This window comes from Nipponia nippon, unplaced genomic scaffold, assembly GCF_047370975.1.
Source record: "Nipponia nippon isolate SJK-2023a ecotype South Korea unplaced genomic scaffold, ASM4737097v1 scaffold_4, whole genome shotgun sequence".
NCBI lineage: Eukaryota > Metazoa > Chordata > Aves > Pelecaniformes > Threskiornithidae > Nipponia > Nipponia nippon.
The window spans coordinates 125,885,342-125,912,119 of record NW_028262358.1 but is presented as its reverse complement, the minus strand read 5'-3'; the positions used below and the strand labels follow the sequence as shown (position 1 = coordinate 125,912,119).

Below are 26,778 nucleotides of genomic sequence, written 5' to 3'. Positions count from 1 at the left end.
CAAAGGGGAATCATGGCCTCACACCCTGTGCCTTCCACCTCCTTGACCCAAACCCTGAAACACTGCTTGCTTAACCAACAAGCAGGCAATATCCCATAGTCCTTACAACCCTCTACCCATCTCCCTCTTCTCCGTGCCCCTCAGTTATGCACAATGCCCCACCAATGACCCATACCAGCCAGGTCCCCGTGGCCCAAGCCTGGTACCTGTCATATTCCAGTGCTGGGCTTTCTTATCCGGTGGGCGGTAGATGAATTTTCGGAGGGAGCTGACAGCGTGGGACCCCACCAGGGTGTAACGCCCGAAGGCCCGGCAGTCCACCACCCTGATGTTGAGGGGTGGGTGGAGGAGCTCGTTCTCCGGGAGGTCCTGGGAAGCAAAGGTGTGCTGGTTACGAAGGCCTGGGTGCGGACTGTGGGATGTCTACGTTGGTGGTTGGAAAGGCCAGTAGGGACTAAAACAGGGATCGTGTTGGAGGAAGAGGTCTGGAGCAGCTCCAGCATGGCTTGGGAGCCCTCAGAGAAAGGCCATCACCAATTGGGATGGAGCTCATGTCCTCCACTGCTGTGGGCAAACTGAAGCAAGGGGCTAGGAGCCATGGTTTGGGCTGGGTGTCAGCTGAGGACTCAGGGGGAAGAGGAAACACTCACCACTTCGAACCACTTGACCAAAGTGCTGAAGTTGGGGTTTTTCTTGTAGTTCTGGATGAGGGATGACTGGACCCCCTTCCCAGCACACTCAATGTCCACCCGGGGCCGGTCCACCTGGGCTAGGTTCACTCTCTTCAGATCCCTCAGCCCCCAAAACAAGATCTAGGGCAGGAGGAGGAGAGGGAAGAGCGTGAACATGAGAGGGACTGCCCCTGGCTGGAGCCAAAGGAGTTGGTTCTCCACATCCCCCAGGAGCAGGGACTTCGCTGCAAAATGTCATCACCTGGGCAGTGGTGGATCCCCAAGGTATCCTCTCCTCCTCCACATGGCTCAGGGCTGCAGCACAGTCTCTCTCTGACACCCCACATAATCCACCCCACACCTGATCTGCAGCAGCCTAAGATCTCCAGCCTGCTGCCCTCGACACTCCCTTTTCTGCCTTTCTCCCTTTCTAGCCTTCTTCTGCCATGGGACTCCATAGAGCAGGACCAGACCAGCTGTGTCCACCCACAGTGGCTGTTGATTCAGCGCTGGCATTATTTTGTCAAAATGGCACCAGTATCACTGGGGAAACTTGCCTCTCCCTTCTTAGGATAACAGACTGCCACCATGACCAAAAGTTCCCCTAAGCTGAGATTTTTCCACCTCCTGATTCCCCATGGCTGTATTCGCCTTGCACATCAGAGGAACACAATTTATTTAACCAGCTGCAAATATGTGGAAGACCAGAAGGCAGGATCCTTAGAGAGACCTGGGGATCTGGTCAGCAGCATCTCACCTGAGCAGAGACACCTACAACCATGGGTGAATTGTGCAATGAATGTACTGTCTGGATCACCACCAAGACAACTAAGGCAGAGGGACCCTGATTGGATGCATCACCCTTTAGGTATCTACAGATACATGAAAGGCATTCTGTCCTTGATGCCTGAGGTTGGTGGGATGCAGCTCACCTGTCTGCTGCGGGTGGAGATGTATTACACACGTATCTCTAATGTGCCCTGCATTGCATCTCAGCCCAAATGCCATTTACCGCAGGGCTCTAGACTTGCTGTGGTGCCCACGTTTAAGACGGCAAGGAGCGATCCCATCCCCTGTCCTTTTAGGGCTGCTGCAGCCTCGCTCCCTGTACGGCCAGTACAGACAGATCCTTGCAGTGCAGGCATCTCGTCTTGGTGGCCAGCTAGTCATCAGAGCCTCAGAGATCCCTCCTGGCCTTCAAACACCCGTGGACAGGCTCTCTTGCCCCACACAATGCTGAACATGAAAACTGGGTGCTCCAAGGCAATTACCTCCACTCTGTATTTACTCAGCACTGGCCGAATCCCCAGTGGCACTGGCAGGATGGGGCCCCGGTCCATGTCTGTGGGCCCATCGATTGGGGGCAGGTCTGACTTGCCCCCAGGGCCAATCTGGAAGAGAAGCAGCGTGGATTAAGATCCCTTCCTTTGAGCTAGTTCTCAGCTGCTGGCAAGCAGTATTTTGTCAGTCTCAGCTGTAACTGGCACAGCCTGGTCTCATGCATTGGCTCTGCGCTGTCTCAGAGGGTGCAGGAGCAACAGGGGTTGCTGAGCATCCAGCTGGCTGTACCATGCAGGTACTTTGGGAAAAGGTGTACGCGTGAGCAGAAGGTGCTGGGCAGTGCTGTGCTTCCACGCAGGACAGACCCAGCAGCAAAGCAAACATCTCAGCCCACCAACACACCCCAACCCCAGCGCTGTTCCTTTTCCTCCTGCAAGGTATCTGCCTGGGCTGGCTGTCCAGAAATGGTCCAAGAGCTCAGCCCAGGGGCAGGTTTCAGGTCCCATTTCCAACCCGGGGCACGAGGGAGACCAAATATCCCACGTGAGGCAGTGGGATATGGACTTTCCATTCAAGGAAAGTTGGGGAAAATAAAAAAGTTGGCTTGGATGAGCGCCCATTGCAAGGAAAGTTGGGGAGGGGGGAAAAAGTTGGCTTGGATGAGCAGCTGGCCTGGCAGGCAAATGAGACGGGACAAGCACCTTGGGGAGTGGGACACCAGGCTCAGCAGCAGCCTGCAAAGCTGCACTGATCTCGCCATCATCATTGGGCATCTGAGGACATTGCAGACAGATGGACGGGCATGTGAAGCAAAGTCTCCTTTGAAATAAAGGGGAGACACAGAGGAGCACATAGTCCCCAAGGGTCCACCTCCCCAGGCACTGCCTGCTGCCAGCATGCACAGATGCCAGGCCAGCCTGGGGACCACTGCCCCTGGCTGGTGCTCAGCTGCATTGGAGGTCTCTGTGGCAGGTCGGTCCTTCCACATCCCAACCCACCAGGACCGTGCTGAGTTTGCTGGGGCCTCTCTTTTTTCTGCTGGGATGTCTCAGGCTCCCTGCACACCAGGAGTCTGCTGAGACACGTCCATACAAATACAGCAGTGTCAGCATATGGGAAAGGAAGCATGAAAGCAGGAGGGTTTAACTCTGCTACCCCCACAGATTACGTGGCTAAAATTTCATCATATTCATAGAATCATAGAACTGTTTAGGTTGGAAAAGACCTTTAAGATCATCAAGTCCAGCCATTAACCCAGCACTGCCAATTCTTGGGATGCTGCTATGAATTCACACCCTTTTTTCCGGAGACCTTCAAACTGGCACCTCTGAGAACACCAGGACTCCCATTGGCATCTCCCATATCCCAGTGATGATGCAAAGTTTGGGCTAACGTAACACTTTAGTGGGGTGTCCTGTCCAGCAGGATGCCTGGGACTCACTGCACATCACCTTGACCAGTATAACTGGGCAGGAATTGCCCTCTCACTGGGTTAGTAGCTGTGCTAAACCCTTCTAGCTTTTTTAGGATGTATGAACTACCTGCTCCTTGCAGCACCTAAGACATGTAAGCATGGGTTAAGCCCCGATCCCTTGCAAACCTCCATCCCATCCTTTCCCTCCCTTGGTCTGGGGCGGCTTTGGCCAGCTGGTACCTGGAGCAGCTCGAAGGCAGCCAGCAGGTCACCTGCTGTGGAGTTGCCCCGGTAGATCTGGTAGTACTCCAGCTGCGGGGGGAAGCGTGGCGGGCAGTAGTGTTCATCCGACATCTTCACCACCGGTTTGGCAAAGGTGCGGCCCATGAAGTCAGCTTTGCCCTGGAGAGGCAAAGAGAGCACTTGGGTTTGCTGACCCAACATGAGGTCTCCCAAGTTGGCCCCACAGCTCTCCCCATCGTGGTCAGAACAGGACCAGCCCAGTGGGCCTGGGACACCAAAGCTCAGTGCCAGCTTTCACTCCTGGCTTCTTCAAATAAGGCGAAGGAGGTGGCCTAGGGCTGGGATGGCAAGGAGGCCAGGGATGAGCAGCTTTTCTAAAGGGAAAGACTCAGGTAACGTCTCTTTGCCTCCAGCCTCAGAAAAGCTCTTGCTTCACTCTCCAAAAATAAGGTGTCATTAAGTTGAGTCTGAGATTTAACGGAGCAGCAGAGGCTCCTAGTCCATGCCATGGGAGATGTGGAGGGACCATTTTCCACGGGTCAGGAGAAAAGCTGCCTCTCACATCCTCTGCACCAGCTGCCTTGCCTTCAACTCAGGAGTGATCACAGCATCTAAATCATAAACATTTTCCTTTGCTGGGATTCATCTTACCACGGTGTCCTGGTCATAGATCTCAATGACAATTATGGGAGGGTCATCCCGCATCTCATGGGCTTCTCCATACAGCTCCACGTTGTCGAAGACCAGCAGTTGGTCCCAGGTCGGGCAAAGAGTCTCATTGAGAACCTGGAAGAATGGGAGAGAGCCTTACTGGTCCAGACAGGGGCTAAGGCCCTGTGCAAGGGCAGCAGACAGGGTGCTGGTCTCCACTGCCTGGCAGCACTAGTGGGCTGCTGCACATTTTTTTGGACCAGTGAGGCATGGGGTATCTCCCAAGGACCCTTCTGAGAAAAAAAACCCCAACAGTAGGCAAGCAGACAGAAATTATTTCCAGTGTCCACCAGGCTTGCTAAAGCTTGGCAGCCCTGGGAAGGGACGACAAAAACCACTTCAACTTGCTCCAGTTTCTCCTAACCAGGCAGGTGAATCACGGCCACAGGGACATGGGATAGCTGTGTGCTGGTGCAGGGGGACATGTTGTGAAGGTGCTCCTGGGGAAGGGGCTCCTGGAGACAGTCAAGCCCCAGTGCTGTGGCTGCTTTCCCACCCCAGGACCCCATGATCAACCTAATCCTTGATTCACTAGCAGTCACGAGACCTGTGGCAGGGGAGCAGGATGGAGACCTGATGGGACATGCAACGCCAGAGCCCAGCCCAGCCCTCCAGGTCAGGAGATGGTGTTCACCTCGGTGCATTGGCTCTGGGAGATAAAGAAGACGCGTGCAAAGGGGTCCGAAAGGCCACTGCTGTCGGCTGCAAATAAACTCCTGGCTTGGTACATGTGGGCTCGCAGCTGGAAAACCTGCTTCTCTGCAAGAGAGAGGGGAAGTGAGACAGCTTGATACGCAACCCTGGCACCCAGCCGTGGGGCTCAGCCTGCAGAGCGAGGTCTCAGGGGCGCACTTTTGCTCAGGGCCAGCACTGATGAAGGATATAGGCTCAAAGCATGAGTCCTGAATGGATACGGACTTCCTCAGCATCCTGCCGGTGGTGGGCAAAATGGGGTAGGGAAGAGGGTGCACAGTTCCCACATCCCACCTCCCCATGGGAGCAGTGGGGGACCTCAGACTGGGACAACTGAGATTATTTCCCCCTTAGCTCCTGGAAGCCCAAGTGGTGTCCAGCCAGGCTCCCTCCTGCCCTCTCCATGTCCTGTCCCCAGACCCATTGCAGGCAAAAAGTTCTTACTGGTGTAAAGGAGGCTGATGGGTGGGAAGGATGGCAGGTTTTGGCCTCTGGCAGTCTTCTTCTCCTCAAAGCCACAGGGCAGGCCACTCAAGAAGTCTTTGCGCTGTTTGTTGAGGCCCAGCCACAAGTACATCTCCATCTTGGCCTGAACTGTCCAACCAGCAGGACCAAAGCCCCTCTTCCCAGGTAGCTGGGCACAAAGGATGGAAGAGTTTACATGGACAGAGGGAAGCCCTTAGAGATGGACAGACCACCTCTGGAGCATTCAACTCCTTCTGGTGCATCATTCATACCACTGCCCCTTAAAACCAGGGACCCAGCCCTCATCATTTTGGATCATGACACTACTCTGGCTCGTGCATTATCTTCTTCCCACCATGTTGGCTTCCTCTTTCTAAGCCAGCATCCTCTTTTGTGGCCAGCTGGATCAAACATCTCTTTCCTTCCAAACATTTCTCACTTACTGGGCTGGGTAAGATCAGTGGTTCACACTTCCTAGCAGCAGACTTCCACCCCTACCAGTAGAGTATGGGTTTGTTTTGCCTAGTATTCAAGTCCCAGCAAAATTGGATACACAGTGCTCTCATCTTCATCTCCCATCCTCCCAGTCCGTCCCTCCTCCATCTCCCTCCTCTTGGCTACAGTTCCCCAGGAAAGACAGACGGGCACCTTGAGGAAGATGGTCTTCACTTTGGCGCAGTCCTTGCCCATCTCCTCATCCACAATGGAGTAGAGGATATCCTTGGAAGGGACGCGGGCATAGGCAATGCGCTTGTTGTTGCTCATCATCCAGATGAAGATGTCGGGAATAGTGTGCTGGGGCTGTGAACACCAGCGAAGAGCCCTGTCAGTGTCTCAGCTCTTTCTGACCACGGAGGCACCAGCAGGGCTGGAGGCCTTCTGAAGGCAAATTCAACAGACGCCACAGGAGATGGATGTACCTATTGCCACATTAGGGCCATTGAAATGGTTTTGAGCCTCCCACTGCAGAAGCTTTTCTGCTTAAGAAAAGCTGCTCAGAGCTAAGCTCAGCAGGGTGAAGCCTAGCAGGAAAGAAACTGGGATTTACATTTGTTCTGGTTTTAAAAAAAAATTAGTTTTGGATTAGAAGACTAAAGATTTTATTTTTCTCTTCTTTCAGGGGCCACGGGGACTGTAGGGCAGTGGCCAAACCTTCACTCTTTGCTATGGAAGAAGCTCCCTGTCTGGACATGCCCCATCACACCTTATAGCCTGGTTTATGTTCTGCTGTGGGGAGTCAAAGCCAAGGAAGGCCTTGCTGTAACAAGGGATATGTAGTCGAGGCTGGGAGCCTGCCACGGGAAATGAGAACAGGAGGTGCAACAACTACAGCTCCCATGAGGGCCAGTAACCTCCAACGGCTGACCCAGTCCTAAACGGTAAAAATAGCAGAGGAATGGTGTAATTTTCTGAAAGAAGGAAAAAGTATTTTGCAGATATTTGGAAAATATTTCCTTTGGAAATACCGCGAGCAACTCTGATGTATTGGACTACTATCTCTTACCCATGAGCTGGAGTGCAGCAAGAGTACGCTGCAGCGATAAAAATTAGACGGTTTGAGTTCTGTGAGAGGACGAAGGGCTGTGGGATAAAGCCCTGAAGAGCCACGTACTTTAACAGCTCCCTACCTAGCCAGGATCAGAAACAGCTCCCTGCTGCTGACTTTAACGCTGTGTGGACATGTGCCACCTTCCGATGACCGATCCCCCAGGGAACTGCATGGCCTCGCCATGGCTGAGGCTGGCAGAAATGCCTCCAGATCAGCTGCAAGAGGACCCAGCTCTGTTACTGGCTGGGAAGGGCTCTTACATTTGTTTTAGCGCTGGCTCTTTCCAACCCAGCACCGCACAGGCAAGCCTGGGAGGCATGGGGCAGTGAGTAGACTGGGGGTGGCTCCTTGCACAAGACCTGGGCCACAGGGGACCTCTCCTGCCTACAGAGTTTGCAGAGAGGTCTCCATCCATCCCAGGCTGCTGTTGGCATGCTCTGACCCAGACAACACCCTCTCTCTGTGCAGAGGGACTCACCTCATCTGCCAAGAACCGGAGTTTCTGCAGGAAGTTTTGCACCAGCTTCAGCTTGTCTTTCATGGTGTTCTTCTTCACCTGCGACCGCAGAGTTGTGGCTTGCTGCCCCATGTTCTCCTGCGGTTAAAGGGGAGCCCAGGACATCACGTAAACAAGAGCAGAACGGAGCACAGAGAAGGGAGCAGCACCAGGCAGGTCTCCGGCATTTGGAAAGGGGTGGTGAGGAGGCAGATGCCTTAATCCCACCACGTGCACCCTGGTGATGGTACTTCTGACACCGGTTCATCAACCTTGGTGGGATGCAGGGAGGGCCCCTGACAGTTCAGAGACGTCTGTCCCAGAGGGAGGTATGCAGGGCAGAGTGGTGTCAGTTGTGCTTAGGGCATTTTGGGGTGGCATCAAGCCTGGTGTTAAGGATAGTCTCTCCCCTTCTGCTGTAATTCAGCACCTGACAGTTCAGAAAAGGGGACGTGGAGGCTTTCACATGTTAAATTCCTTGCTCTGCAGGATGCAGCTGGCTACTGAAGCTGGTGTCCTTGGCTGTGGCAGCTGGATAAGCCACCTGTACATCTCTTTTGCACCTCCAACTCCTTTGCAAGGAGCTGGGCTACCAGCCCCAAAGAGCTAGGCTATATCGACCCCTGGAGCAGCTGTGCTCTGCAGGGTTCCCCTGAATTACCCCTTCCCAATTTCCTCAGCTGTTTGACAGCGATGCAGCTCCTCCTCTGTGCCCCCAGATTTCTTTCCAAGGCAAAGCAGATTGTGGTGGAGTGGACGCAGCAGCAGGGACCCAAGTGCCACGTGGGACCCATGCAAGACCCAAGTGCTCTTGAGCTCCTCTTTTCAGAAATAAACCCCAAACCCTCAATCCACAGAGACTGGAAGTCAGCACACCTAAGGACCAAAGTTCCCCATTTCATTGACAAGGTCCAGTCCTGTTCATGAATTCTTCTCCCTGCCTGGCTGAATCCCACTTACCAGCTCCCGCATGCAGGACTTGAGCCTCTCCCGGTCCAACCTCGTGCGGGAAGAGTGGTGCTGGTCCTTGTCAGCCAACGTCACGAAGCGCCTGGTGGAAAAGGGCAGCAGCATGAATCCCGTGGGAGCCCGTGGGCTCTCCTCAAGGAGCCGTGGCCGGCTGGGTCTCTGCCAGCAGGAGGGCACGTCACTGGAGGGAAATGCCCTCGTTCCCACCAGTCTGCAACGCAATTGCGGCCAAGTGGCCTGTTTGCACCCAACGCCGAGTGTGATGTGTGGGGTGTAGGTGCCAATCAGGTACCAGACTGTGCAGACCACAAGACTGAGGCTTTCACCACTGGTTTGGGGTCTTTGGGGTGCAGATGTAAGCACCACCTCACCCATGCTCCAAGCCAGAAAGCAGCTGATATGGTGTTGTACCAATGTGATGAAATGCTTGCCCATCATCCAGAGGCTAAGGCAAGGTGGGCTTACACTCACAACCTTGCCCATAGCCCCGCAGAGAGCAGGGGTCTGCAGTGTGCCACCTTTGCCCATCTTTTACTCACAAGCACCCGCTGCTCAGCTCCTCCAGGACCCCTCGGAGCCGGCGCTCCGGGTGCGGCTTCTCTGTCTTGATCATTTCTTGCACATCATTGAGCCCTTCCTCCTGCAGCGGCAATGGGGGAAGCGGTGAGGGGATGGTGGGGCAGAGCCTTGCAGTGGGACAAGGTCTTCCCCGAGGTCCAGCACTACATAGAGCAGCCCTGCAGGGACTGCCAGTGGGAAACATCTGCTGCTTCTCCAGACCTGCTGGCCTCAGGGCCCAGGTCTGGCACATACTTGGCTGCAGGAACCTGGCTCTGGGTGATGGGAATGGCTCCACTGCCCCACATGAGACCAGCTGGCCAAGGTCCACAGCAACTTGGCTGGACCTGCCAGGTTCTCCCTCTGCAGATCCTGCCGTGACCCTGCCAACGCAGAACTGTCACAAAGGCTCCTTGGGAATTAGCTGAGACTATTAAGGAGGCTCTGCCACACAAATGGTTCTCCCCTGTAGTCCAGGGGGACAAAGCCTCCCTGCTCCTGCTCCCTGTGGTGGGCACACCTGGGTCCGACCCACAGAAAATTCAGTGAGCTCCTAGGATTTGGACATTAGAGTTATGGAGCATTTAGCACTGGGAAAGATCCCCCTTTCTGGCACAAGTTTGCTAGTGGGTCTTTGCACTGTTGCCCCTGCTCTGTGACAAGCTGCAGAGATGCACAGGGAGCCTGGATGTGCCTCAGGCCAGCCCCATGCCCCAAGCTGTCTCCCTCCCTCCCCAGCGGGCACTCACCAGCTTGTCCGCAATCTTGTCCATGATGTTGGCATTATACAACCTGCGGCGCTGGTCCTGCCACCAGCTCTTGATATAGATACAGGGCTTCTTCTCGAAGTACGGTAGATGGAAGTAGTTCCTGTGAGAGGAGGCAGAAGAGATGCTCCATGGGGGTAACACTCCTGGCCAGGAACAGCCCCTGTCCCACACCTCTCCCGGGGAGGCAATGCTGTGGTGGGGAGGGGGGTACGTAGGAGGTCAGGCATGGGAGAGAGGGTGCTGATGTGAATTGCAGCTTGAAGAACAGAGGCTCTATCTCTCCTAGCATCCTTCCCAACACCAGACCCGGGGTGGATGGGTGCAGTGCCCAGGGATTGCAAATTTACCATCTCAGATCTGGTGGCCCAGAGAGAAACTAGGGAATTTCCCACTCCATGACCTCACCCATGGCCCATCAGAGAGCAAACATCTCCAGTGTGGCAGCAGCATGAGCGGCGGCACAAGGGAAACCGAAGCCTTAACACCCTTTTCTGAATGCTGGAGAGCATCTCCTATAGTCCCCTGGCCTTCCCTGCAGGCAGAGGGCTCTGCCCTTTGCAGAGCTGACAGGTTTCCATATGCTGGGGGGATGGAGCAGGAATAGTCATGGTGCAGTTAAAGGAAGGATGAGGCGGAAGAATGGGTTCATGCTTCTTGGATGCCTGAGCACTGGCTATGAGCTGGGATCCATCCACTGCAGATCCTCCCGCACCTGGGATGACTCAGTTAAAAACCAGCTTCAGCTCATCCTTCCAAAGCCATGGGGGTATTTCCAGCCAGAAGATGTCAGCAGAGCCCCATGGTTGAGCGAGAGGCTCCCAGCACCCAGGGGCTGGAGGCATCTGGGTAAACACCATGAGATTCAGAGCTCAGGGTACAGGCTTAAAAAACATCGGGGCTTCTCGTCGCCGTTTGGCGTTCACCTTGACAAGGAGCTGGTGAACAAGTGAGGGAACCCTAGGTAGACATTTTTATCTGGGGTGCAAATACCATCGATTCAGTGCGGTTTGTTTCATTTCCCAATTGAATGAAGTCAGCCAGTTAATTCTGTTAACACCTACCTACTGGCATAACACAGTTAAAATCCACTTTAAGCATATCTCATCAGGTTACATCCAATTAGCTTTCCTTAGTACTAGTCCTTTGTATGCAAATCCAGGCTGTGGCTGAAGCCCAGCCCATGCATCCCCAGATGCTTGTGCTGATCCCCTTCAGTTCTGATCCGGCTGCCGGGGACAGAAAGCACCCACCAGAATCACCCTTGCGGCTGTCTGGATTTCGTCTGTATTTTAGGGTAACTGCTACCTGCACATCACAAAGCAATTAGTAAAGCAGACAAAAAAATTGTCGTAATTTTAGAGCTGGAGAAACCAAGGTGGAGAAAACAGAAGCAATTTCTCCACTGACAACCAGCTGTGCATCAACAGAGCCAGAGTAGGACCCAGTTTCCCAAGCCCTGGTTCTGTTAAACACCAGAGCGTGGCTGTCAATAAGTGATGGGGACAGAGTGACCAAAGTGCTGCAAACTAGGGAGACTGAGAGGATTTTAAGTCTTTTACCCCAATCCCCTGCCTAACATGCTCTCAAGAACATTTTCCAGCAGTTTTTTTGCATCCTGTCCCCTCTGCGTGTCTGCGACCTTGTCTAGCTTTTAAGATCCGAAGCAATGAAGAAACGCGTCTTGCCTCGGCGTAAGTGACCTTCGTTACTGAAATCCATGCCTTGGCTCTAGAGGGACTTTGCCTGTCTCCACACGGTGCCCATGATGTTTTTATATATCAGGCAGCTAGAGAGAGCACAGGCGCAAAGCCCAGACCTCTCCTCCCTGCTGTGCAGTACTGGGTTGTGCCACCAAGGGCAGCAGCAATCCTAGAGAAGGACCTGGTTTTAGACTGGTTTCTTAAATGTACGAAATGTACGTATGGGAGTGAACCTGTTTTTTCAGTGCCCACCAATGATTTTTTTTTTTAATCCACTGGTTGACTTCATCCTTATTTGCCGTAGGGGAAGAGCACTAAAGCTATCAGATAGATAGCCATGAGTTTTGGGTGCATATCTGGCCAGGTGGGTGAAGGATGCCCTTTGTAGGGTAGCCTGGGAGGTGAATTCAGCCCTTATTAGACATCAGAGAATCCACAGGCATGCTCAGAACTGTAGGGAATGGGGTGGGTGTTCAGCTGGCAGACTGTGGTATCTAAGATGAGCTATCTACACATGGTATCTAATCTCCCTTTATGGGGCATGGCGATTTGGTCCCCACTGCTGCTCCCAGGTCTGTTTGGCCGAATGACTCCAGGCCCCGCGATGTCACTGACTTCACCTCTGACTTCATCTCTGCAGGCAGCGGTGGGAGCTTGGACACCCAGCGCATGTGGGAACACCTACAGACCATGTCTGAACTGAGAGCTGCATCTCTGCCCAGCGGCACTTCGGTGGCCAGGCGGGCACGCTTACCTGTCTGTGACCAGGGGCTTCATGGGTTGAGATGAGGAAACAGAGACCAGCTCTCCATCCTCATCACCTTCATCCTCACTTGAGTTCTGGAGCAGCTCGGACTCCTCCTCGTCTCCATCCCCTCCCTCTTTCTTCCTCCGCAGGACAGGTTTGGTCATGCCATCAATCTGGTTCCCATAGTTACCTCAAGAAAAAACGCGAAATAAAGTCACAGGGCTGTAACTCCAATCGGGCTCAATCTCTTGGCTTTAATTCAGGTTGGGAAGAAGATTTATCTGCAGGAACCACGGGGGACAGCAGAGTTCAACTCTCTGCAACCTTGCCCAGGAACCGTGAATTAGTGATGGGTGTCTGTCACAAAGCCAGGGTGAGAGAGGGAGCAGCTCCACTGGCCACAGCACAGCATGAACACAACAGATGATTTAGGGCCCTGCATGGCTTGTGCCAGTAAAGCAGCCATCGCCTTCTCCCTAAACTGAGATCCATGCACGTGTTAGCATGGAAAACGGGTAATAAACCCTGCTCTTGGCCTCATAACTTGCATTCCCTGCCAAGCAGGCTTCAAAACCACCCTCCCCCCAAAACAACCAACCTATTGTGACCTCGAAGTTGATGGGTTTGTCACCAATCTTCCTGTCGATCATGGTAGCTTCCAGGAAGGCTCCAAAGAGAAAGAACTCCTCCATCTTCCCAGTGCAGTTCTGCAGGAGAAATCCCAGGGGTGAGGGTTGAGGTCAGCTGGAGGGACACCCAGGAGGGCAGGTCCCCTTGGGCAGAGGGTGCATCACCTGGCACCCCTGAGCACCCTCATGGGCTTGTTGCAGGTGAGGTGCCACTGCTGGGGCTTTCCAGGGGACCATGAGGGTTTTCTCTCCCCCAGCCTCAGCCACCTCTAGGCTCACTGCAGAGAGAGTTCAGTTAAAGATTTTAGCCTAACTTTTAAGTGTGTTGGCTTAACTGAGGTCAGTCATCCTTGCACGTGAGGGACTGTCTAAGGGACATTCAGGAAGACGAGCCTGAGTTCACTCACAAATTGAATTAATCAAACCACACCGAACCTTCTGCCTGGATGCTCTTTCAGAACTGGAATGGCTTTATTTCCAGGCGGCTTCTTTTTCCCTGGAGGTGAATTAAAGCCACTTTACTTCTGAAGGAGAGCTTTCACACAGAGGGTGCACTGCCATCAGACTTCTCCGTTTCTACTTCACACCCTTGGTGCACATGGACTGATTTATGCAGGCATCCCCAGGCAGGACAAGCCTGGATGTGCCTGTTCATGCAGAGCACAGGCAGCAGCTTTGCGGGGTCTATGTGTCAAGACTAAAGCTGTGGGGCTTCTCTTGTTGGGAAAAAGCCATTGAGTTTCTCTGACCGGTTCCACCCTGCCAGATTTGGTTGGGAAATAGATTAGGTTCTTGGCTTCTGTTTGAAACTCAACTTCAGAGTAGCAGTGAGACATCTGGCATTAGGAGACGGCTCTCTTTGTCCTTGTCTAACTCCCAACTGGAGAAACATCTCAAAGTTTAGGATCCTCCCTCGCTCAGATATTCCTTCTGCCCAGCACTCCTAAGAGAGGTGAGCATTTGAATGATCATAAAATCTGAAATCCTTGCAAGAATTGCTTTCGTTGTGCTGGGGGATCCAGAACATTTAGGACAACACTAAATGAAATCCTCGATTTGGGAGACCAAAGATAAAAAACCTGAGACCCAAGACTGCTGGCAGCTGTAGGGTTAGGGGCAACTTACATCAGCAATTGATGTGGCCTGCTCAACTTGCACCTCGGTGGAGCTGTTGATCTCTGGGTTGGTGGTGTCCAAGATCTCCACAGCAAGACTCATCAAAAGCCTGGCCCGGAAGGAGACGCCTTCACCCAGACCCTCATTCAGCTCTTGGTGCTCGTCCATCAGGGTGTAGTTCCGAGTGGAGCCATACATGTTCACCCACGCAGGGCCAAAGGTGGGCAGGAAGCCTGCAGTAGACATGCACGTAGGGAAGGGGATGTGCAAGGAGGAGGGCATGTCTGCCTCAGGATACAAACTCACTTATGGACTGGCATCACTTTCCTGGTCTGTCTATGGTGATGCAGGCTTGAATATGCACATGTGTGTGCCTGGAATTACATGATTGCAACCATACGTGGAGACAGTCTGCCAGTGGAGACAGCGATGGGGACTGTGCAGTGCACCGGCCCAAAGACAGAGGTGAGTCTCCCGTTGGGAAGTTACCCAACACGAGAGTCAAGAAAAAAGTCCTCTTTCTAGAGCCATCTTTGGTTTCACATTGGTCCTGCCCATGTATGCTGGTGTGTTCATGTGTACGTGAATGAGGGATATATACCTGTCAGATATTCATCCATTCATGGCAAGGAATTTTTTGTTCTTGGGTGTCTTTGCTTTCAAGTGGTACTCTGGAAGCTTGTGATGGGGCTTGGCTTTCAAAGAGTGCATGTCCAGTGACCTCAGAAGACCACTGCAGTGAATCAAGGTCTCTCCGGCTGGGGACCAAGAAGCAGCTATCTCCAGGGGTGGGGAAGGAGCCTATGCTATTTTGCTAACTCTCTGCCAAAGGGATGTCTCTCTACCGTGAAGAAGGTAGCTCAGTCTGCCCCCGCCTTAGCTTTACCTTTGTCTCCTTCATTAGAGATCTTCCGCAAATCAATGAAATGGGTACCAATGGCCACATCATTGACTTTGTCAGAGTCTCGGATCTGGATCTTTATCCGCTTGCACAACGGGGGGAACATTTCTGTGAAGACTATTTGCTCGTTCCAGAGAGGCTCATAGCTGCTTTTTTGTATGGATGTCTTCCCCTGCCGAGTGGGAGGAGATAGGTGTTTGACAAGGGTTTGAGCTCCCTAACCATCCCTCACAACCTGAACTGCTCCCTTGCTAACGGTCACCGAAACATGCATTCTGTCTTGTGGCTCTCCTCTCCCCAGTAACAAGCTCCTTTCCTCAACTGGAGAGTGCTGCAACCCACCATAGAGTGCACAAGAGAGGGGAAACACAGCAAACAAGGTGGCTTTGCCCTGCATCTCAGCATCTACATGCCAGGACAACTGAGATCATCTCTGACCACCTGCACAATGGCTGGTGCTGCTCATGTTACCTCCCAGGGTCACCCTGGTACAGCACGCAGCTTGCTCACCTTCTGCCCTGCAAAGACCACCTGCACGTAGGGGTCTACCAAGTCCTTGTTCTCCCCAATGAGAGCCTTCTTCACATTGGCCATGATGCTGGTGTTCATACGGGGCAGTCCCTCTGCTCGATAGATCTTGATGTAGAAACGAGCCCACTGCCTCTCCGGAGGGACCCCGTCCGGGAGGAGGAGGTTCCTGCAACATCAACAGATAGGCTTGGAAACAGCTGCTGGGGCTGGCGGGTTTGTCAGGAGAGGCTTACCGAAGAGTGAGAAGCTGCCCCACTTTCTGAGCACAGGCTCTGTGGGGGTGGAAAGATGACCATTTCTGCTGCCATAGATTTTATTGCTGTCCTGTTTCTGCCCATCCTCCTGTTTTGGGGTGGGAAGTGCTGGTTTTGTAAGGAAAAACTTAAGAGGAGCCCCTTGAGGTGCCCCTGGGACAATGTGCGTTCCACTAAAGGGACATAATCATTATTGTCAGGGGAGTCTAGAGGACAATTAAACTCAACTTAATTTAGACATCAAAAGCAGGCCAGATGAATGGGACGTTAGAAGAGCCTTTTTTCTTTATCAGGGCACAAGGGGAGCTGGGGTGATTGTTTTGGGGGGAGACGAACTCCACCAAATTGCTTTTCTTGGCATATTTGGCTTTCCTCTTCTGGGGGAAGAAATGAGAGCCACAGCAGATGCTGTGAACAAAACAATTTCTAGAGGAATTGCTGGAGTTGTCCATGAAAAAGTGGGATCATAGCACCACTACAGCATCAAACGATGGTCCAAAATAGTTCAGGTGGTGCCTCGAGCCCCCTGGTCCCCAGAAAGTCAAGAGAGCTGAACTGGTATTTTGCTATTAGTCTGGGTTTCTGACTATGTGGTGAGAGGCTGAGAGGTAGACTTGAAAGCCTGTGGTTGCACTTCAAGATATTTAATTAGCCTGAAATGTTTTGGGGCTGGAACTAAGTTTTAAACTCTCCTGATTTTTCTTCAACGGCTTTTTAGATGGTCTGGGGAGTCACAGAGCCCTGCCCACCCAGGCAGCCTGCGAAATCTCATCCAGACCTCCCTGTTCTGCCCTGGCAGTAAGTGATGAGACCCCATCCCATCCCATCGCCAACAGGAGCACATAGTGGGGACATCAGGTTGGTTGACATCAGGCTGGCGTTGGTTTAGAGAGCTCAACAACCAGCAGATGGTCTGACCTGATAGAAATGACTGGTCTGTACTTGATATGACCTGGATTTGCACCAGTAATCTGCCACGCGTTCTCTCTCTGAAAAGCAACTTATCGGTCCCTTTGATTTCATTCCACAAGGTAGGTATGGGTACTAGAGGGGCTGTCAGTCTGATCTGGTGGGGATGCTGTCCTCATTGTACGATCCAAGGTACAGAGACGTGAAAAGTCATTCCCAAGAAAGTCTGTGTGAAGCTGGCTCTGCAGATCCTTACCCTTCAATATCATCCTCGTCCGTCTCATTGGCTTTGTGTGGTGTCTTGATGTTGTCCCCTTTCCCTACCACGGCGATGTCACACTTCAGGTAACCTTTCAGCCCGGCGGTGAGATCCTCGGGGTCGGAAAGGATGGCCCATTTGTGGTAGAACTGGTGCTCTGGAAGCCAGGAGACAAGACAGTCATTTATCAGAATGAGACAGCAATTACCACAAGGACTGGAAATGTAAGAGACATCTTCAGGTGTGAGAAATTCAGACAGAAACCCCTGAAAAAATTCATTAGGAAGATGTGTCTCATGTTGAAGACTGAGAAGCAATGGGATAAACTGCCTGAAGGGGGGTGGAGTCTCCATCATTGGAAGTCACCGTCTCTGGAGGTGTTCACCATCCCTGGAGGTATCTAAAAGACATGTAAACGTGGCGCTTAGGGCCATGGTTTAGTGGTGGACTTGGTAGCGTTAACCTAACAGTTGGGCTCGATGACCTTAAGGGTCTTTTCTGACTGAAATGATTCTATGATTCTAACTCTTTGAGGTCCCAGGTGCCTTTTGGATTGTGTTAGAACGACTTCATCCTTCTGTGGAGCAGGGAACCAGACTAGATGCTCCCTTAAGGTCCCCCAGCATCATCTGCTGAGCACCCCTGAAGTACAACCTTCTCCGGAGGTGCCGAGTGCTCTTTCCTGACTGTAGAGGGAGCCCAGGTGACTTGCTTATATCTAGGGTACTAAAACTAAGTTAGATAAGCATCACCCAAGGAAACTAGCACCTGCCCGGCCACCCGACAAGAACATTTATTCAATGGTGCCGGTAGGCACATCGGACTGATTGCAAACAGCGTTTACATACCAGGCTGAGTATAAACAGTTCCAACATCCATCTTGAAGGAGCCTACCAAAGTCCCACTGCGCAAGAGGTTTTTTGAGTGGATCACCTGGAAATCGAGAGAGGAAAACAAGTCAGACTTCCTTCCATGCCCTGGGAGCCATAAGGCTCTTTGCAGAGGTGTTGAGTGTCAGCTGGAAAGGAGCTGATGCATTTTCCGTGGTCTGTGCAGGACCTTGGCCTGTATAAGGACATTAAGAGGCATGGTGGGGTTGGCAGCTCTTGCTTAGCAGTCTTGCAAACAAGTGTATACTTGGATTGAATAGAAAAAAATGCAAAGAAATTAATCTTTGAAACAAGATGTAGTTTTCCAGCCACTATGGCAACAAACACTGGGACATTTACCTGAAGTCTGGATCTTTAGGACGCTTGAAATCTATGGTCTAATTCCCTTTGTGGGAGAAATTGTACAGCCGGTCTGTGCATGGGATAGATATAGATACTCCTCATTGGTGTGCTTTGGTCAGTGAATCTGCAAATCATGTTCATCGCCCTCCTCTGTGGCTGTGGGCTTTGCTCTCAGTATCTGCGGCCCTGAATTTCCACAATAGCTCTGCCAGCCTCATGCCTCAGGAAATCCTCTGGCAGACTTGGGAAGGTCTTGTGTCTCCCCAAGCCTAAACACATCCCGAGACAGGTTTAATTCTGCCTGGCTCTAAAATACCAGAGACCAACCATGGAGGGAGATAGCGAACGCAGGAGTGGAGCTGTTTGGCCCCAGCAATGAAGGTCAGCGACAGACAGAGGGACTGGGGGTCTGCAAAAGAGGTGAGGCTCGTAGGACCGAACACCTTGGCTCCCATTGGGGGTCTTAAATCTTATTGGGACCTTAAATCCATCCCCAGTGCATATGTAAAATGGGCTGGTTTCTTCCAAAACCCCGTGAAAAGGACAACACAACCATGCTCACTTACGGACAGCTTGATGATCTTGTCAAACATGACGTCTGGGGGGACGTGGAAATCGAAGACGAAGTACTGAAAGGGAAAGAGCAGTTGTGAAGGCAGGAGAGCTGGGGTGGGCTCCTTTTGGATTGAAGGACAGCATTATGGTGCACGGTCCAGCTGGAGAAGCTGTGACGGCCTGGAGGAGCATCCTGGAGCACATGTCACAGCAGGGATGGATCCATGTGAGCCCCAGCACTGACCGCCTCTGCAGTCTGAGGAACTAGAAGGAAGCACTAGCTTCTTGGAAAAACTGAGAATAATTTAGCACAGATCAAGTGAGTGCACTTTTTACCATTTTGCAAAATACCAGAGGGCAAAGTCTTCATTTCTCCTTCTGCGTAGTTTGAGATTTCATCTCATTCTGACAAGAGGTGACAGAAGAGAAAACTCCAAATGACAAGAAATTACATTTAATTGACTAAAACAGCAACGTAGACCCCAAGGAGTGGGTAGCTGCGAGCATCACAGGAGGACAGACCCACCTCATTGTAGTAAGGGCAATTGGTCGATTCCTTCATGGATGTGTATTTCTTTTCCTCTCCAACCTCCACGCAGACCACGGGGTCCATGTTGAGCCCAACCAGCTGCCGGGCCTCGATGATGGTGATGCTGACCTGGGGAGAGGGATTCGTGCACCTTCACCTCCTGAGAGCAGCATCAGATGCTTTAACCCCTGTCTCCCCATCTCTTGTTTTTGAGGCATTTTCAGCGCAATGGTGGAAGCTCTGGGGTCTACTGGTCACACTGGGATGCTCGGACAAGCCTGAGCGAGCTGCAGTGCGGTACGGGATGCAGGAAACCCTGGACATGCCTATTGCTTCGGCCTCAGAGCATGGGTGGCTTCATGCAAGGTGTAAAGTCAAATGGATTTAGCTAAGCTGCAGGAGCAGAGGCTCGGTTGGTGAGACCCCGGCTGGCTTCTCTTGCTTCTGCTAGAAGACACCAAGGGTTGCAGTTGGACTAGATGATTGTTGTAGGTCCCTGCCAACTGAAATATTCTATTCTACTCTATTCTCCTCTGCTTTTTATTATTTCTGGAGTATTCCCCACCATTTCATGGTTCAGCCCTCCTATACGCGTGCATACACACGTGCCGTTTTATTTAAATGAGGGACTCCTGTATGCGGTATATGGAAAACAAACTACCTTCAACAGAACAGGAGCAAATCATCCAGATGAAACACTTGCATGTATTTACGACACAGAAGTTTGCCATTCACAATTCAATCCACTTTGTGACATTAAATTAATATTAGGTATTTAGATCATACCTAAATTCCTTTATTGCAATATTAAATTCTTATTAAGAATTCCTGCTTGGATTATACCTAAATTTCTTAATTTAACTAAAAATCATAAGGTGTCATTTCATGTAGGTACAACATCTTTTCAGTTCCCAGCAGCCATTTTTCTAGAGCCATCTCTTTAAAATTTGTCACAAGTTGGTGGTAGGATAGGTAACCTCCAAGTTTCAAAGCATAGTGAATTTGGGTATCATTTAAAATTATTATTTTAAAATAACATGAGCCCTCGGTCCTGGCTCCCTTGAAGCCCAACAGATGAATTAATTTACACATGCCTTCTCTAGCTATCATTACTTATTTTTGTAACTTGAACTCAGCTTTATCTTAAATCATATAACAATGGAAAATGGAAATCTATTAAAAATTAAACTATTATTATCTTTATGGGTAAACTTGGGGAAATTTCATTTCGGTAACATACTAAGAGGCTTGACTTTCGATCAGATTTCTTTAAAAGAGGCTCAGATTCCAGTCAAAATTTTTAATTTTAATTTTTAATTTTAATTTAAGCTGAATTTTTCTATTCTATTCTGAAGTGCTCCTAAAAGGCAGCTGATAAGGGGTAGCTGAGCCCTCTGGGGACGGGGGCAAGGCTGCCCGGTGTTCATCATTACACAAACTGACCTAGCGCAGAGGAGCTGAGGTGCAAATGCAACCCCCGATCCCGCTGCAGCGGCTCGGGGAACCCGGCTCAGGTTCATTCCCCACGTCCAGCGTGGGGAGGTGCGTGGAAACACCCCAAACACCTTCTGGGGAGGCTTGCAGCCAGGGCTATCTCTGCGCCGAGACCTCCCCTCCACCCCTGCCCTGACCCACACCAGCTCCTGGGGGTGACTTTGCTGGGCACCATCCTTCGTTAACGCTTTGTCCTTCCCTCCCACGGACCGAGGCAGTGTCTTGAGGTTTCCCAGGGATGGGGCCTGGAAGACCAAGTCCTTTCCTCTTAATTCTCAGATGTTCCACAAAAGCCAGTTGTCAAAGGAAAGCAGACATACGGAGGTCAGTCAGGCACGTCCCTTGTTCATGACCCAAGCCTAGTGCTGCAAATCCTGTTTGTTATGCTCCAGAAATTAGCCATTCCCCATTAACGCTAACCTTGCGATCCTCCTGTTTGCAGTGGCCAAATACCTGGACCTTGTGTTCCTTCTGCTTCTTGTTTGTAATTTGCTTTGCACCGTCCCCCTCCTCTTTATGTTCTTTATGTTCCCCCCTCCTGAACCAAGCACACTCACTCCCTGTAAGCCTCAGACTTCGGTCTGCTGTGGATGCTGCAAATGTTCTGCAATAAATCTCTAACAAAAATTATTATTTACGTTGTTCCGAGATATCCCCAGGAATGTGTTGCTGTGCTGAGAGGCAAGGACATAAAGCTAAACTGCTGCTGAATCAGCACGACTTGGCAAAAATGAGAAGACCCAATTTATGAACCACGCTGGCACCAACTAGTAAAAGAAATAGGAGCAGCATGGATCATCTGAGACCTGGGAAACTAAATGTATGGTTCTTCTAACTCTAGATAAAGTGGCAGGAATGGAGCACCGCTGAACAGGACAACAGCAGCCGCGTACCACCCTATCCGAGGAAATCCAGTGAGCAACCTAGTGCCAGCCAGGGCTCACCAGTCTTGAATATTAAACAGCATACTGAAAGCTCTTGGGCAGTAAGAGAAATGTGTTGGAGATAGCCTGTTTCAATCACAGGTTAATTTGGGCTTCTGAGGCCTCATGTGATGGAGAGCAAAACCAGTTAATAACTTAATCTTGAGGTTATCGCTCGACCATTTAAATGCCAGCTCTTGGGAAGCCGTGCTTTGTGAGTGCAGCGCTTTGAAACCCAGCACAAACTTGTTCCTTGCAAAACTGTCCTCTCACCCACCGGGCTGTGACCCCCGTGAGCTGAAATTGGGGGCACAGTGTTGTCCCCTACCTGGTAATCCATTGGCCTCCCAGCACTTGGCTCCATTTTGATGTCAGGCTTGGACCTTTGGAGGGGGAGAAGAAACCCTCAGTCAAACCACAGATGATGGTCTTATAGAATCATAGAATTGTTTAGGTTGGACAAGACCTTGAAGATCATCAAGTCCAACCGTTAACCCAGGACTAAGTCCACCACTAAACCATGTCTCTCAGCACCACATCTCCCCGGCTTTTAAATACCCCCCAGGGATGGGGACTCAGCCCCTGCCCCGGGCAGCCTGGGCCAGGGCCTGACAGCCCTTTGGGGGAAGGAGTTTTCCCTAATATCCAACCTAACCCTGCCCTGGCGCAGCTTGAGGCCGTTCCCTCTCGTCCCATCGCTTGTTCCTGGGGAGAAGAGACCGACCCCCCCGGCTCCAGCCTCCTTTCAGGCAGTTGCAGAGAGCGATGAGGGCTCCCCTCAGCCTCCTCTTCTCCAGGCTGAGCCCCCCCAGCTCCCCCAGCCGCTCCTCCCCAGCCTTGGGCTCCAGCCCCTGCCCCAGCCTCGCTGCCCTGCTCTGGCCACGCTCCAGCCCCTCCATGGCCGCCTTGGGGTGAGGGGCCCAGCGCTGAGCACAGCATTCGAGGGGCGGCCTCCCCAGTGCCCAGCACAGGGGGACCATCCCTGCCCTGCTCCTGCTGGCCACACCATTCCTGACACAAGCCAGGATGCCACTGGCCCTCTTGGCCACCTGGGCACACTGCTGGCTCATGTTCAGCGGCTGTCGACCAGCACCCCCAGGCCCTTTCCCGCCGGGCAGCTCCCAGCCGCTCCTCCCCACGCCTGCAGCGGTGCCTGGGGTTGCTGTGCCCCCAGTGCAGGACCCGGCCCTGAGCCTTGCTGACCCTCACCCAGTGCCTGGGCCCATCGACCCAGCCTGGCCAGGGCCCTCTGCAGAGCCTCCCTGCCCCCCAGCAGATCAACGCTCCCGCCCAGCTTGGTGTCCCCTGCAAACTGACTGAGGGTGCCCTCGGTCCCCTCCTCCGGATCATCGATAAAGATATTGAACAGGACCGGCCCCAGCACTGAGCCCTGACTTGCTGCAAGCTGCCACAGAGCATTTGCAGGGTCACCCCTCGAAGCTCCCGCCCTCTTTGAATCTGAGGAATCTAAACCCTGGGGGCTGTGAAACACCACTGAACATTGGTGCTCTTTGTAGCAGGTCAGCTATTTCCAAAAAAACACCGGCTGCAGGGGACAACGTGATTTCCAACATGTCCCGTCTCAGGGGACACGCGGTTGTGGGGTGTCTGCCAGCGTGCCCTCGCCTCCTGGCTTGTACAGGCTCACATCTGACCCTCACCTCTTATTCGAGACATTGGTGGTGACAGCTGTGACGGAGGCCAAGGAGATGGTGTCTGGCTCCAGTCTACATCCCTGCCTTATCCCTTTTCGGTCCAGGTCTTCTGCCTCCAAAACAGCGGGTTCATCTGCATAAAGGAGACAAAAGAAAGTCTCTTATTTTTTCCACTTGGTGAATAATTAAAGGCGAAGAGAAAGGTAACCAATACATCCTATCAACCTCACCCGATAATGCAAGGAACAATGGTCACCAGGTCAGGTCACAGACAACCGGGTCTAAAAAAGGATTAAGAAAGACGTATTGCCTCCTGTGACACGTTATTCCATCTGGGCAGCATGCCTGCCTATGGTTTTGTGAAGGCAAAAAGAAAACGGCAAACACCCCAGACTTCAAGGGGTGACAGAGCATTTGAGCAAGCGTTGCAGCTCTACCTACCAGAAGAGCAGTTGCAAAGACAAACAACCACCTAGCTTTGGGGTAGAGAGGTCTGAAAAAAACAGGAGAAAGGGGTCATTTCCCAAGAAGAAAAATCGCTGCAGGGAGGGTCAAGGCCCCAGATCCCACTGGCACCGAGACACAGCTGTGTTGTCCACTGGTCTGTGTTGCTGTTGGAAAAAGTTGTTGAGATACTCCTTCCCTGTGTGTGTCGTGCCTGCCCCTCCTGCCTTTACTCTGGTCAAGAAATGACCACAAAGCAGCAATGGTTTTTTTTCTGTTGGGCCAAAACCACCAGTATAGCTTGTTGGGTCACTGGTTTGCTTTGGTGGCACAGCTGTACGAATCTGCTCGTATAGCAGACACTGCTCCTGGGAAACAGGTTCCCTGTCTCTTCGCTAACCTATGCAAGCTTGTAGCTTGCTCTAGGAGATCGGCATGCTCCAGGAGACCAGAAATCAGTTTTTTCACCATAGTCTGGCCTGTTTTTGTGAGATAATACGGGCTTCAGCTGAAGCGAGGAAGATCTAGGCTGGGTGTTCGGAAAAGCTCTCCATCAGCGTGGAGAGAGACGCACTGACGCAGGTTGGGTGGGGAAAGGGTGTCCTCAACTCCACTGGGAGTTTTTGAGATGGAGTCAGAGTCACACCAGCTGGGAAGGACCTAAGCAGGATCGGTCCTGCCATGTGCGGGTGGGCAGACAGACTTGCACCCTCCCAGCTTGGTTTTTGGTGATTCAGCGGGTCTGTTTGACCTGAGCAGGACCAGCAGTCTGTATGGGAGGACAGCAGACCATGGCACAAGAGGGATGCTGGCTTGGCCAACAGGCAGAGGGTGCAACATCCACCCCGTCCCATCACCAGCTGGCCAGACCAAGGGCAGCAATCACAACCGAGACAGCACTGAGGCTGAGAGGAGGGTGGTTAAGAGAGCAGAGCCCTGGTGAGGTGTGTGAAAGCCAGAGGTACCTGGGGAAGGTGGAAGAAGGAGCCCCACGGGTGCGCAGCCCTGACCACACCATGCAATACAGCAGCTGTGTTGCAACCGTTCCCCGACCACGGATAAATCCCTGTCTGTGATGGTACTCCACTGTCTGCTAGCACACCCTGCTCCTGCCTTTGCATCCCAGCTACTTTCCCCATGGTCTTGCGTGAAGCTTTAACTGCGAGACGAATGCCCCGACACTGGGGAGAGAGGGAGGCCACCCAAGATCCAGTGCCATGCCTTCCCACAGGCAGCCAATGCCTCTACCTACACTGGTGTCCCAGGCAAAATTCCCCTTTTCCTATCCTATCCTATTCAGCCTGGAGAGGAGAAGGCTGCGGGGAGACCTTATTGCGGCCTTTCAATACTTAAAGGGGTCTTATAAGAAAGATGGGGACAGACTTTTTAGCAGGGCCTGTAGCGACAGGACAAGGGGGAACGGTTTTAAACTGAAAGAGGGGAGATTCAGACTGGACAGAAGGAAGAAATTGTTTGTGCTGAGGGCGGTGAGGCACTGGCCCAGGTTGCCCAGAGCGGTGGGAGATGGCCCATCCCTGGACACGTTCAAGGCCAGGTTGGACGGGGCTCTGAGCACCCTGGTCTGGGTGAAGATGTCCCTGCCCGCGGCAGGGGTGGGACTGGGTGGCCTTTGGAGGTCCCTGCCCACCCAAACCATTCCATGATTCTATGGGGTCTCTCAGGTGCTTCCCTGGGATGTGGAAGATAGCCAAAAAGCAGCACTGCAGCAGGAAACAACATACCTTGTTTCCGATGGTCATCCTTTGACGGACGCGTCTTGCCAAGCTTCATGGCTGAAAAAACTCCTTTCCCAGCTCTGGAAGAAGAGAGGGAAAAAAAAACCCAGCCACCAATTACTGTATTTTTAGTGCTGTTTGCTGGGACTTGGGGGTGGGAACAGAAGCCTTTCACAGCTCGAAAGCAAAAGAAGAAATATCAGCTGAAAGACTAAGCAGGGGCCGCTGCAAACATGCCACAGGGCAGAGTCAAGATCGCAGCTAAACGCTCTGCCTTTGAGGCTTGGGTCTCATTTTTTTTTAACTCCACTTGGGATAAAACACAAGGCTGGAGCACAGTGTTAGCAGCCAACAAACTCATCTTGCCACCCATGCCTCCCGTCTGTGCTGCTGGCCCCCGCTGCCCACAGACGTCTCATCTCTCCTGACCCATTCGTGCAATTGCTCCGCTGTTACCTAAGACCGTTGACTAAAAATTAAAACATCCAACCACTTCCCCCACCACCTTGCTGTGAAAAATCAATAACGTCTTTGGGTAGATCAGCAGCAAAGCTATGCAGATCCTAAGGTCTTTCAGCTGCCCGTTGCAGCAACGTGAATTTTTCCCCTTCCAGCATGGTAAACACCCGTACCAGCTCCCCGTCTGCAATCTAGGCTGGGGTCAAATTCACTCAGGGCAGTTTGGGCTGGATTGGCCGGTAAAAAAATGGTTTGCAAATGGCTTGCCAGTTGCTTTCTAAAAATATCCATCATGTCAAGGCAAGTTTAAGAAGTACAACTTCTAGCTCCAAATGCTTCAGTGGGGCTAGGGCTGTTGCCCCAGCTCAGAAATCAGCCTGTGCAACCACAAGTGCTTTGACAGTCTGGACTCCTGCGTTACTTGGTGTTTGCTACATACGCATACAGCAAATATATATACAAAGACAACATTCGGTAAATAATAGGATTTCTGCACTGCAAACTGGCTTCCTCTCAGATGCAAACGGGCAGAGATTGTTGAAGACAGTAAGAGCCTTGCAGATATTTTTGGGAAACTGTTCCCTGTTATTTGGAGGTCAGTCCACGCTGCTGTTGCAAAGAGGTGCGAGGTTCTGAGTTACCCTGGTGAAAGTATGGCTGTAATGTGGATGTTTAGCCTGAAGATTCAGCTGAAAACCTCAGTAGGAAAAAAAAAAAAACCTCCATAGGATCTGCAAAACTGAAACCAGCAAGAAGCACAAGTCAGACCGTGCAATAAGCCGGTTCTAAAGAGCAGGCACCTGGAGAGAGACTTGCAGGCAATGGCCCGTGGCTGTCCCAGAGCAGAAGGTGGTAAAGCCGGAGGGGATTTTTCTTTATTGGAA

At 52.0% G+C, this 26,778-nt stretch overlaps 1 protein-coding gene across 7 annotated transcripts in view; it reads right to left on the bottom strand.

Moving 5' to 3' along the window:
* Nucleotides 1–26,778, bottom strand: part of OTOF (otoferlin) — a 111,996-nt gene that overhangs the window by 18,330 nt on the left and 66,888 nt on the right. For all 7 annotated transcript variants that reach the window (XM_087776097.1, XM_087776091.1, XM_087776092.1 and 4 more), the window contains 24 exons: nt 25,442–25,515; nt 23,262–23,388; nt 21,929–21,983; nt 19,181–19,312; nt 18,666–18,728; nt 17,716–17,800; nt 16,865–17,024; nt 15,425–15,611; nt 14,900–15,086; nt 14,023–14,246; nt 12,867–12,975; nt 12,275–12,458; nt 9,800–9,920; nt 9,032–9,132; nt 8,484–8,574; nt 7,506–7,622; nt 6,127–6,279; nt 5,458–5,647; nt 4,955–5,079; nt 4,261–4,395; nt 3,607–3,768; nt 1,943–2,062; nt 651–812; nt 207–369 (listed from right to left, as the gene is read on the bottom strand). In XM_087776097.1, the coding sequence (XP_087632223.1) occupies nt 207–369; nt 651–812; nt 1,943–2,062; nt 3,607–3,768; nt 4,261–4,395; nt 4,955–5,079; nt 5,458–5,647; nt 6,127–6,279; nt 7,506–7,622; nt 8,484–8,574; nt 9,032–9,132; nt 9,800–9,920; nt 12,275–12,458; nt 12,867–12,975; nt 14,023–14,246; nt 14,900–15,086; nt 15,425–15,611; nt 16,865–17,024; nt 17,716–17,800; nt 18,666–18,728; nt 19,181–19,312; nt 21,929–21,983; nt 23,262–23,388; nt 25,442–25,515 (3,227 nt within the window). The remainder of the gene's footprint in view (nt 1–206; nt 370–650; nt 813–1,942; nt 2,063–3,606; nt 3,769–4,260; nt 4,396–4,954; nt 5,080–5,457; nt 5,648–6,126; nt 6,280–7,505; nt 7,623–8,483; nt 8,575–9,031; nt 9,133–9,799; nt 9,921–12,274; nt 12,459–12,866; nt 12,976–14,022; nt 14,247–14,899; nt 15,087–15,424; nt 15,612–16,864; nt 17,025–17,715; nt 17,801–18,665; nt 18,729–19,180; nt 19,313–21,928; nt 21,984–23,261; nt 23,389–25,441; nt 25,516–26,778) is intronic.